The sequence below is a fragment of the Patella vulgata genome, chromosome 4, assembly GCF_932274485.2.
Source record: "Patella vulgata chromosome 4, xgPatVulg1.2, whole genome shotgun sequence".
Lineage (NCBI taxonomy): Eukaryota > Metazoa > Mollusca > Gastropoda > Patellidae > Patella > Patella vulgata.
This window is the reverse complement of record NC_065882.2, coordinates 53315460-53328400: the sequence shown is the minus strand read 5'-3', so window position 1 is coordinate 53328400 and position 12941 is coordinate 53315460. Positions and strand designations below refer to the sequence as shown.

Below are 12941 nucleotides of genomic sequence, written 5' to 3'. Positions count from 1 at the left end.
ACCCATGAAAGTTGGGACACAATTTTTTTCCTTGGCATTGAATACAGTAATGTATTATATATAGTCATTCATGCAAGTCTTATTTGTAATGTGTTGATTATATGTTAAATTCTAATCCATTCAAAGGCTAAAGAGAAACGTGTATATAGATCTAGTGGGTTATGGCCCCAACATTCCAGACAATTCTTTAATTTCTACAGCAATGGAAGATGTTAACTATTTACTGTTTGTCAATAGTCAACATAACAAAACACCTGTATTTCATAATTTATTGAAAGTCGACATTTAATTTAATAAATGATTTAAAAAGTATTTTAATATTGATAATAACAGCATAATAATTAAACTTATTTACAGTCTTACTAGCACTATATTTACAAATACTATAATAAAATAAAATATTTATTTAACAATCCTTTATAAAAGACAATGGCCTTGAAATGACTACTAATATTAAAAATATGGTGTGTCTACTCTACATGTACAATAATTTATATCTAATATAATATGTTACCTTATAGAAAATTTCAAGTTACACAGTTTAGATCACAAATGAAATAATACTTAAAGGAGCTAAGCCTATTTGAATTTGTCAAAATAAAGTCTTGAATTAGATTGATCTGCTGTGTTATTTCAGTCAATAATGAGACCAATCTGATCCTATTTCATTTCGTTTTTTATAGTTCAAAATTCCGTTTTAATTGTCTTTATTACACTAGGATCTGGAAGAGATGTTATATTACCGGCGTTTTGGTTGAAGTGAGGGATAAGCCAATGACACAGTCTGTTACGACGACTTCTTGGCGTGCCATGCACAGAACTGTAGGTAAACCACTAGAAACGCCGATGCTGATTGATTAATCAATGTCAGACGTCATAGGTTTAAAAGCCGCTAGTACTACCCCTGACATGACCTACGAGTACAAATTGTCAGATCTTCATGTAGTGTAGGCCATCGAAAGTATAAAAAACGAAACGAAATATAGATCTGTATTTTAATCAGATTGTAATGAGACAAGCTCTATACAACTAAATTTTTGTTTTGAAAGATCAGACAGAAGTGGTACACATAATCGGTTATATTTCATTACTGACTTTATCTATAGACATAACTTTTAAAATGACAACAGATTGTCATCTCACTAAGCAAGCCAACAATGAAAGAGACAGTTTTTTGTCGAGACCCAAACGAATTAGGGTCCATCTTTTCAGATATGACTTCAGCAATTTAGATCAATAAAATAATTGAAATTAGTTGATTAAATGTGTTGTATACTTTAGTCTCTGGGAAAGATTGTTCAATATTCAATTTATTGGCAGTATACAAATGATGGTATCATTACTCATTTAGTTTCACTTTTAAGTCGACTGTCATCAGATATATAATGAGTCTTATTGACATAAGACGTTTTTTTAAGTGATGTAATATAATTGCGTCGAAGAATAATCTTTGAGAGATTAGTCTTAAAAAAAGTTGAGCCAGATAAAGACTTAGCAAGTTCAATTTTTTTTTTTCAATTCATCAAACATTTTCTATATACAAGTAAATTAACAAAAAACTTGAAACATATATAAGATAAACAATGGCACTTACATACACAACTCAACTAATACAATATACTTTGATTAGGATTTATCACAATAACATTGAGCAAACACTCCACAGTTTTAAAGTTTGCACAGTAACCATATACAATAAATAGGTAATAAATATTAATATATAATAATAACATATTTACATTAATAACACTTTGAAAGACTTGCTGATTAAAGTTACTACAAATGCAAATATACATATAAATAAACCATGATAACTGAACTTGCTCCATGGTTTTCCACTGAAAAACAAATTTTTTTTTTTATCGAATTAAGCATTACTGAAATAACTCAAGCATTTATAAGTAATCACATTTAAGTTTGTTCCTATGTTTGTGAGTTGTTCTTTTTTAAAAATTAACTAATGACAATTTTATACAAAAATAATTTTTGCATTTCAAACAATTTGAAAGCATATTTCATAATAGGAGCTCGTAAAATTCAATTTCCTGTTTTATTTAAACTTTCATAAAATGTAAGTAGCTGGCAGTCATTTGAAAAAAAGAAAAAAAAAACAACAAATGATTAAAGTCAATTAAAACTGGGGATTATAACATTAAAATATGATGCCCAAGTGCGAAATTAGTTTTATTTGTCAGGTTTAAAATTCACTCAAATCTATTACATTGATGATGCAGAAAATTATTCTCTTCTCTTAATTAACAAATGAAGTCAAGACTTGGATTATAAGACAGATCTTTTTAAGACTTAAATATAACAGTCCAAGGCAGTTTTGTACACAATTATGACATGCATCTATAAATAAATTAAAAAAATGCTTTGTCAGTGACTTGGAGATCTCAAATGTTACTACAATAAAATCTCATTAATTATGATGTACATCTATCTATAATCCGTTGTCCTATAATAATTTGGACTAATGAAATATACTTTATTACATAAGAAACTACTTTCATCTTCACGAATTTTGACTAAAATGAATATGGGATTTTTTTTATCTACACTAATTCTGATTGATGAAATACAATTTTATAATGTAATGTACATGAACCCTTTTCAATCTTCACTGATCCTGAATAATGAAATATAATAACAAACTACAATATGTACTAGTCTATGAGATGTTTCATAATATCACTCAACCGTTACATCATTTTTAGTATTTGGAGGAATGTAATCTTTACCTTATCTTTCACAGTCAGATATTAGAATGTAGTATGTTTAAGGGAAAATATTTACATTAGCAGGATACTATATTACATACCCATCATCTATCTCACATAAACACTGGTTTCTCTTAATACAACCAAAACAATATCAGTTTCATGGTAGTTAAAGATGCATTAGGTCAGATTTTGATAAAGAGCTGACTGTACTTCTAATAATAGTTCCAAAATAGATAATTTAAAATTAATATATTGAAAATTCCATTCAAATTACTTTATTTTGAGCTAAGTTATCACTATTTGAAGTTTTGACAAGATGTGGCATAGATTGTTTGTTATTGTAGCAATGTTACTTGTTAATTGAGACCTAGCCTCGCTTCTCCATTTTTTAATTTAATCATTAAATGGCGATTGTATTTCAATCCATTTAAATCTGTGCCGGCTGATGATCTAGAGGGCTGATTATAGGCTTGTCATGTGAATAAATGTCTAAATAATAATATATATAACATTTGAAGTCAAAATAAAAACCTGCAATAGGAAGATTTAGCTCTTACATAATGCATCTTTAATATCAGATGTAATATTGAGATACAGAAAAACAAGAAAATTGATGGGTTTAAATCAGCCTACCCCCACACTCATGTAATGTTTTATTTACTCTGCTTGACTTGTTTTGTCCCTACTTGTTGTGCAGTTATCCTACATTGGCTGTTAGAGAAAAATGTAGCATACGAAGATCACATTCATTTCAGTGGACATTAATTGTAACATTTAAAAAAATAATTTGACACCAGTAAATTGGCTGAATGAAGCTTCAAAAACAATAATAAATTTGTGCTTTTACAAAGTACAAAATTTGCGAATCAAAAACATATATAGATTTTATATATATACTATTTTGCTTGAGGAATAATATCTACATATGCTGAACTATTTTGTTTGAAGAATATAATATCTACATATGCAGAACTATTTTGTTTGGAGAATATAATATCTACATATGCTGAAATATTTTGTTTAAAGAATATAATATTGACATATGCTGAACTATAAATAATTGAAAATTTGTGAAATGAAATTTTACTTTGTCCAATTTCTCTTTGAGTCTATCACAACTGTTGTTTTACATTTATCACAATTACTGATATCAAAGAATATTGCATTGATAATTGCACTGGGATATCTCTGTTGTATCCCTCTTATCATTCTAAAATTTCTCTGTCTATAAACTGAATAATTTAAGGAAGTCCTGTGGCGACAAGGGAGTAGAAGTGACATTTTCTTTATGTACACAGGGATGGCCCAAAGACTGAAATGAAAAGATAACACACTTCATAAAGTACTGGTATACAGAAAAACCATAATGGTTCATATAAATTGCATAGCACTTGAATACAAATGCAAGTTATTAACAGGATTTCAAAAAATGTGTTCTAAACCTCGAATTTGAAGTCAAAAAATATGTAAAGGGAGATAATTCAAATCTTTTGGGTGAGATTATGGGTCTTCAGAAAAAAAATGAATTCCATTTACCTGCCAGTATATACCACAACAACTGGAACACAGTGCTAGACAATCAGCATACAGATCTTTTTTTCCAAAACGTCTGAAATTTGTTGTCAATGATTATTATTTAAATGATGTAAAAAAAAACCCAACCCAAATCGTTTCTTATATAAAGTTATTTTAAATTTAAATATTTTTATTGTATCAGCTTACTCAGCTTATCCTACTTACTTGTAACATCTTTTATAGATTAATTTCCAGTCTATGTCTTTGTCATCCAATACTTGTGGCAGAAATGTAATAATTTGTTGATTGGTGAAATGAAAAAAACACATTTGCTGCCATAATAATCGTTCCTGAGAAAAAATATGTATAGATGACTGGGCCATGCCAGCTCTCATAATATCTTTATGGTCTACAATACGTGATAAAATACAGCGTACACAATCATCTGGTAAATCAACCAGTTTCATCTTTCCATCATTTTTTCTCTAAAAGAATAATAAAATCACAATTATACCATATTTCAATTTCTGTTTTCATTAGCCCAATTGCTGCAGAAAAATAGGACATTAAACCCCATTTTATTTCATTTCACATTTCATTTTGTAATTAGCATTAAAGTTAATTAACTTAAAACTGGTTTCCAAAATGTTGAAGGAAACATTAATTACCTGTTTCACTTGAAATTCTTCAAGCTTGTTTTTCATTCGAGTCACTGTATCTTGATGTTTTGTCCACAAACATTCACTGCCAATATGAGAAAGTTGGCTTGTTTTGAGAACTTGATCAGCAGTGGTTAATAGTTCTCTTGCAAAACCAGTATTATACTCTGTCTCTAGAGCTAGAAAAAAACATCATTATGGTAAATGAACTGAAATGCGATTTAGCATCCTACTGTTCTGCTCCGACTGGGCTAATGAAGATGGCATTCCGGTATACAGTTCAAGAGAGATGAGGTTCGGTGTTTGATTTAGACAGTATACTGACCAGTAAATCAATAGAGGATAACCCACAGAGAGCACCCATTTTCGGGAAGAGGGAAATCTTGAATTTTTATAATTTTTAGATTTGCACTGCACGTAACTGTACATCAAAATCAGAATATTCCAGCCAACTTCTTGTCTGACCAGCCTCTGCCACCCCCCCCACCCCCCTGTGTTTTACTATTTAATTAATTAAATAATCTGTTAACCTACCTTGTTGAACAATTGCTTCTAGTATTTTTATCACATGTTTTTGGGCAGTACCACTTAATCCTGGAAATTTCTTCTCCAAAATTAATTCTAACAACTTGAATATATAAAAAAAATGATAACTAGAAAATGCTAACAGACTATCAATTTTGTATACTTTTAATAGTATGTTGGATACTATTTAATGCCTTTAACTTCTTACCAGTAGTTATTATTGCCTGCAGCTTTATCATTTTCAACCATTGCTGGATATTAGTGATGAAAGCAAGAGCTTTGTGGTATATTGTGATTTTAATTTAAGTAGAAACTACATTATCTCAAAAAGATAGGTTGCCTTTAAGTAATTATCAGAAAATCATTAGAATTTGTTTGGCCCATGCTAATGTTCAGTATACAAAACATTTAATATCACGGATTTTGCTGTTTAAAGCGATAATTTCATATTTTCTAAGAAAGTCAAAACATAATTATTTCTATGTCTTTTGCTCAATAGGTTGTCAACTCACTATTATAAGATCATAGGTATTATTCTCCCACTTACAAATCCTTTGACCCCGGAAATAATAACACAATTACCTCCCTTGTTTTTCTATTCCCCCCCCATGGAATAGCTATCTTCAAATGTTTGAATTTGAAGTTGAACATGATATTTTTGCCAATTTCTCAACTGGCAATAGTGAATTATAGGATTAATAGGATTATTCTTTAACAAGGTAGGACTATTTATAGATAACATCTATTTTAAGGCTTTATTTTAATAAATTTTAAAAATATAACTTAAAAATATGAAATTGCAACTTTAAGTTATCAAAAATTAATTGAAAATCAATATATTTGTTCGTCTCAAGACCTTAAACTCATTGTATCAATCTAAAGTCAATTGCAAGAATTATATGTAGGTGTAATCACGGTGTATAAATTTAAAATCAATCAGATGATAACTAAGGTCTCTAAAGTGTCCACAAGATTTTTCAAATTGATCACGGCCTAAACTCTAGCAGTAATTATCGAAAATCGTTGAAAATCAATAGACTTCTTCGTCTGATGAGTGATGACCTTAAACACTGTGTATAAATTTAAAGTCAATCGCATATTAACTTTAGCCTCTAGAGCGTCCACAAGCAATTGTGGACAACAGACCGACGGACGGGGGCGACAACAATATATGACCACATTTCAATATGGGCGTATAAAAAGGGCTTTAAAAGTTGCTTCTTATCATTAGCCTTCTTCATCATTAGCCCAGTTGGTGTAGAAAAGTAGGATGTTAACCTCCATTTAATTTCATTTCTTATCACTAGACAAAATTCAGTTAAATTTAAAAAATATATATATTTTTAAAAATTCGTCTGTAGAGTGTTTATAAGGATTGTGAGCAGACATTACATCCCAACACATGGGTATTTAAAGGTGGTATTCTCTGGAGATTTAATGAAATGTTTTAGTACTGTATTCTAACTTACCTTTCCAACATAATTTATTCTACGAATGTCTTTGACGGCTCCAGTCATATCAAGTCTCACTAAGGCTTCACTCACAGATGTCAACTCTTTTCTCTTAAAATAACAAATTATGATTCATTACTAAAGCTGGTTGCAAAATCAAACTTTTAAAAAGCCAATAAAATGAAATCTTAAAAGTTTCAAGGGGTAAATATATTTTTGTTGTTTTTAGCAATATAAAATCTGTTTTAAAAATCCCAAACATTTTTTACAATAATTTATGTAAAAAAATCAAATTATAAAATATTCTGAGAAATAATTATGATTTTTTTTAGCTGTTTGTTGAATTTAGTATTTCATCTAAAATGAAATGGTAGCTTTTAACAAATAAAAGTTTTCCTCTTTCAGTTGTACCTGCTGCATTTAAATGCAATCAAAGCAAATATGAAGAAGTAAATTTAATTTATGAAAGATTAAAATATAGGATACCAACTTGATCAGAAATTGGTCAGAAAAAAAACCCATAGCCTAATATGCAAGCATCAGTTAAGATTTTCTTTCCTCTCAGTTTCTTTATGTCATGGGGAAGAATGCCAAAAGTTATGGAACTGTGCCAATTTCTCATATGGTTGAAAATAGTATGATGTATGTATTTGTATGTATTCTATGCATTCTAAAATGTATGTGTATTAAGCCTTTGCTGTTCAGCCTCTTAGCTGTTCAGCCTCCCAGACTGTAAATCTTAGCAGTCACAGCTTTAAAGACTGAATAATTATTTTTTCTCCATAAAATTTTAATATTGTTTACATCATAAACTAATTATACTTAAAAATATAACTATTTTAATGACTAACTGCAATCATTCTTCTGCAAAGCTTCCAATGATATTAATAAATTACCTCTCTCGTCATGCCTTTGTTAAAAAGTATGAATGGCTGTCTTCTTTCATAGGTATCATCTCGACTACATTTCATATCTAGTAAAGCTAAACGGATTAATCTACAATTGAAAGGAACAAACTTCATATATTATTATTAGATCTATAATCTGTCTTACTTTTTTCACCCTTCAGGTCAAACCCTATACCTCATTTTCGCTGCACATCTGATAATAGACAATGTGAGTGGTGGACATTCTGATACCTATCCAAAATCAAACAGAAAGTTATATTTAAAGAACCACTGGACCAGTGATGTATTTGGTGGAGGGATGGAGTAGACATCAAAAATTTTGTGACTTGACATTGCATGACATGATGATTAAACAGGCATTATGTAAATCTGCCTATTGTAGGTTTTTCTTTGGGCCTTATAAGTGTTACATAAATTATTAATTAGGCATTTATTAACATGACAAGATCATAATCAACTATCGATGCCATCGTATGACTCTGATTTTAAATAGATTAAAACAATTCGTCCATTTAATGATTTAACTTAAAAATGGAGAAGCAAGGCTAAGACGTGAATGACCAGTACTGTGGTTACGATCAATGCACACATCTTGTCAAAACTACAACCACTGATAACTTTTGTCAAATTAATTAAAGTAATTTGAATGAAATTTTCAATTTATTCTTTTTGCATAATCTATTTATCTAAATCTTACATTTCCATTTAATGAGAATAATTTTGTTTGGGGGAAGGTTGCCAGGGGCATGGTGACCCATGACTTTGCATGAGAAACAAGATCCCCCCAAAAAACAACATTTAAATGTGGGAGGGGGGAGGGGGGCAGTCCCTCCCAGGGCCACTGGGTAATATTGGGCTGTGTGGGAATATGCTAGAGTTGATTTGTAGCATATCTGACCCCACAGTATCTGGTTATACATTATGATTATAATGTTGAAAATCACATTGAAACTGCATGATTTTTTTTGCCATTTGCGAGGGGGCACAGAAACTCAAAACCATGATGCAAAGCTTGTTATTTGCGTCCCTCTCACTCAGCCCCTGACAGTTGAGGGGTACATGTAGGTAGACTGTGTGCCTAAATTTTGTAATTCTAGATTCAAATATCATCCTCCTATTTAAAATCAACAGGTTTGTTTTTCAGGGTTTTTTTCTCAGATGGTATGCATTATTCTAAATCATGCAAATCTTGAAAAAATGAAAGTCATTGCATAGGTCATGATTTTCATTTTAACATCTATAAATTCAACATTATCATTATCCTTCATTCATATTCTTTTTTTAAATTAAAGACTGAACGTTGCATGAATTAATTAAATACATTAATTCCTCAGGCGGTGTATCGCATAGTTTCATAATAGTCTAGGCTATGTTCCTACTTATATTTCCATATATGAAACTAATACTTTGTAATGTATAAAGGTTTCCTTGAATTACCTCATAAATTAGCCTACAATCTGATTGATCGACGCTGTCATTGAAGTGTGTACACATACCTTGCTACGACATTTTGATTCAGGTTTTCGAATACTTTGACTCGCCAAATCTTGAGTTTTTCCCATCCTTCTGTCGTTCGTACCCACTGGTCACCTGGAGATCGCCAATCCCGTCCGAGAAATGGCATTATTCAGAGAAAATATTGTAAAATCTTAGTCTTTGTCTACAAAACTACGCACTGTTTATAAACATATGTAAATACATTGGATTGGAACGGGACGAAGTATATCTCAGTCGTTCATTGGTAGAAATTCCGAACCACAATATTTTGATTGGTTAGTTATATATAAGTTATTGGCGCACATGTTAATGTCACGTGTCCTTTGTTTACATCGATCAGCTGAGTACTCTGTCAAGTTCTTTTTCGTGCAAATACTTACACTAAAAAAAACCCCAAAACCCCCAAAAAACAACAAAAAAACCCGAAGCCAATTTAATGCTGATATAACGCACCTTTCCCATGTCTTGCTTTAGATTGCTTATGTAATCTTACAGAACACTTATTTACTTATTTATTTACACCCCCCCCCCAAAAAAAAAACAAAGGGAAAGCAACATCTATATAAAACCAAGAATTTATGTCATTAATAAAGAAATATAATAATATGAAATAATTAAAGTCATAGTAATCTAGCAACATAAATTCCATATATTACTGTATACGTGTTTAAGGAAATGAATAATACCTAATACGCAATAAGATGCTCTAAATAATCTGGCATTGAGCCACTTCCAAATGGTAAAAGATGCCATACAAAACAGTAAATACTCGAGAATATCGTTAACAGGCGATGTAAGGAAAGTAATTTTGATTTAAGAGAAGAAAAACAGAAATATCGGTCAAATTGCGCGTTAACAGGTTATGGCATGTTGCCTCATGCACCATAAATATATGCTTATTAAATATCTATATTGTTTAGAATTCCAAGAGCAAAATTAAACCGTAAAAACACGACAGTATCATCAATATCTAGACGGAGGCAACCTTTTTAAAACTAAATCAGCGAGAGAGGCGGGATTTAACATCTATACGACACACGCTTTGTCATTTCGAGACTAAAATATGGTACAATTTTCATTTCAATAATTGGCTTGTGCAGTTGGGGAGGGACTCGGAGAAACCCACGAGGTTGGACAGGCGATCATACAGACCTTGTGATCTAAAACGCACAAGTTAGTCCACTCGACCAGACGTCTCCCCCGCCCCATTTTCAAATTGAATTAACCATTCCTGACTTGCACATCTTTTAAGGCATCGGGTGGAGTCGATGACCAATTTTCTTGTGTTTTCTCCATAATATTAGTCATGATAACTTAGTTTTCTTTAGCAGACGCTAACTCCCTATTTGACATTCATGTGTATTGTTGATGATATTATCAACCTATAATAACTATCAAAAAGGGGGAGGAGTCAACTTTTGATTTCGATAATATTATGAGGTCTCTGACATAAAACTAAATTTGTCATGTCAATAATGTACCTTCGAAGTGCATTACTTTTTTTAATTATCACACAGCCTCGCATAACAATTTTCGGTCTTCGAAGGAATTATAAGTGAGCAGAAATTCGCACGTGTATCTGTTATCACTCGTCACTTCAGTCAGTTATATAGAAGGATAACTCGTGTTTTCCTTTTGCGTCCGTCACTTCCCATTCTTGAAAGCTTCACAACGCATCTATTGTAGCAATTGCCTAGCTCTGTATTAAAATTACATTTGGAACGTATTTAACCAGTTCGCTATCTCGTATGTGATAATGACTGACACCAATATTGTCCTTTAATTCGATCATTATCTCGCAACCCCAACGTGTGCTGATCCATACACCCGCCATTGTAAAAGTTATATGTTAAATTTGCACAATAATTAATATTGAACCCTGTGGAAAACCGCTGTCAGAAGACAAAACATTGATTAGACCGTGATCCATTTGAATTGAAAAAGATTATACATTGAAATGAAAGTTTAATATTTGAATAAATATGAACACGTACGTACGTATGCCACGTTATATTGGTAACCATTTTTATAAATAGACTTGTATTGTAGGAATTCAACGGTACATGTCGACATTTGGGACTGTTAGTAAACTTGGAAAGAAATATATTAGTTGACAAAGGTCAGAAATTATGCACGTGTTGACAAAGTGATTGCATAAGAGAAGGATAACATTATGGTAATCTGATGCGACCTTGCTAATATCTTTATCATATGTGTAATTAATACTTGAACTATATATAAATGTAACCAATGAATACTTATATTATCGCACGCCATTGAGTTTGTGGGTCGGTCAAGGGTCAATAGTGTAAGGGGTTGTGCTATATAAGAGGTTTATCTGGGAACTGATATCAGTTTAGTTTTCACCAGTACAAAGAACGTTCGTTTCTTTATATAGAGGTGAGCAAACCCTTATTTTATCTCTTTTAATTATATATTTAAGGATTATTTTTTAATTTTTCAGTATTCATGAAAATATAAGTAAAAGTGCATGTAAGTTTTTCTACTATTGACTAACATTAAGGGCCGAAAGCTATACTGCCTGTACATTGCGTTTCTATAGAGATCATAAAATGTATGTACACATACATGTATATAAAGATAAGAGTTCGGTGACCTATCTTCTTTTCTTTTTCACATGATGCCTATAGACTTTTTATATACACATGGAAATGTGGACGTATATATATTGCCGTCGCCCAGTCAGTTTCTTGTGAACGCTCTAACGCCAAAAGTTATCATCTGATTGTTTTAAAATTGATATAGTTTGATATATGTTGTGAGATGAAGAATCATATTTTAATTTCAATAACTTCCGTTAATTACTTTTATAGTTATGGCCTTTGCTTCACTTTGTTGCACCTGGTGGACGCTCTAACATAAACAGTTATCAGCCGATCTGTATGAAATTTTATTTGCGTCATTTGAATTAGTAAAAAGAAGAATCTCATTGAATTTCAGCAATTTCCGTTTATTACGTCTAGAGTTATGGCCCCTGTTTCTCTTTGATGAATCTTGTGAACCGTCTAACGCCAAAAGTTATCAGCCGATCTTTGTGAAATTTGTGCATTATTTAAATTAGTGAAAAGAAGAATCTTTTTGAATTTTAGCAATTTCCGTTAATTACTTTTAGAATTATGGCCCTTGTTTCACTTTGTTGCACCTTTTGAACGCTCTAACATCAAAAGTTATCTGCCGATCAGTATGAAATTTATATGCGTCATTTAAATTAGTAAAAAGAAGTATCCTACTGAATTTCAGCAATTTCCGTTTATTACGTCTGAAGTTATGGCCCTTGTTTCACTTTGCTGAACCTTGTCAATGCTCGACCGACAAATGGTATCATTCGATCTGTAGGAAATTTATATGCATCATTTAGATTAGTGAAACGAAGAAGTCTATTTACAGCAATTTCCGTTAATTATGGCTCTTGTTTTACTTTGTGAACCTTCTGAACGTTCGAATGACAAAAGTTATCATCCGATCTTTATGAAATTTATATGCATTATTTAAATTAGTAAATCGAAAAAGCCTGTCAAATTTCAACAATTTCTCTAAATTACTTCTAGAGTTAAGACCCTTGTTTCGGTTTGTAGAACCTTGTGAACCCTCAAACGACGAAAATTATAATTATTGTCTTGTAAATGCCCCAAATTACCTACA

General features: G+C 31.2%; 1 protein-coding gene across 1 annotated transcript; it reads right to left on the bottom strand.

Moving 5' to 3' along the window:
* Positions 1–255: 255 nt before the first annotated feature.
* LOC126817700 (F-box only protein 32) lies at positions 256–9505 on the bottom strand. Its single transcript, XM_050544821.2, has 8 exons — positions 9278–9505; positions 7770–7869; positions 6892–6984; positions 5432–5525; positions 4907–5076; positions 4464–4723; positions 4260–4332; positions 256–4035 (listed from the first exon to the last, which is right to left on the bottom strand). Exons 1-8 carry the CDS (start codon positions 9403–9405, stop codon positions 3949–3951), a joined length of 1005 nt encoding a protein of 334 aa, XP_050400778.1. The 5' UTR covers positions 9406–9505; the 3' UTR covers positions 256–3948.
* Between the last annotated feature and the right edge of the window lie 3436 nt (positions 9506–12941).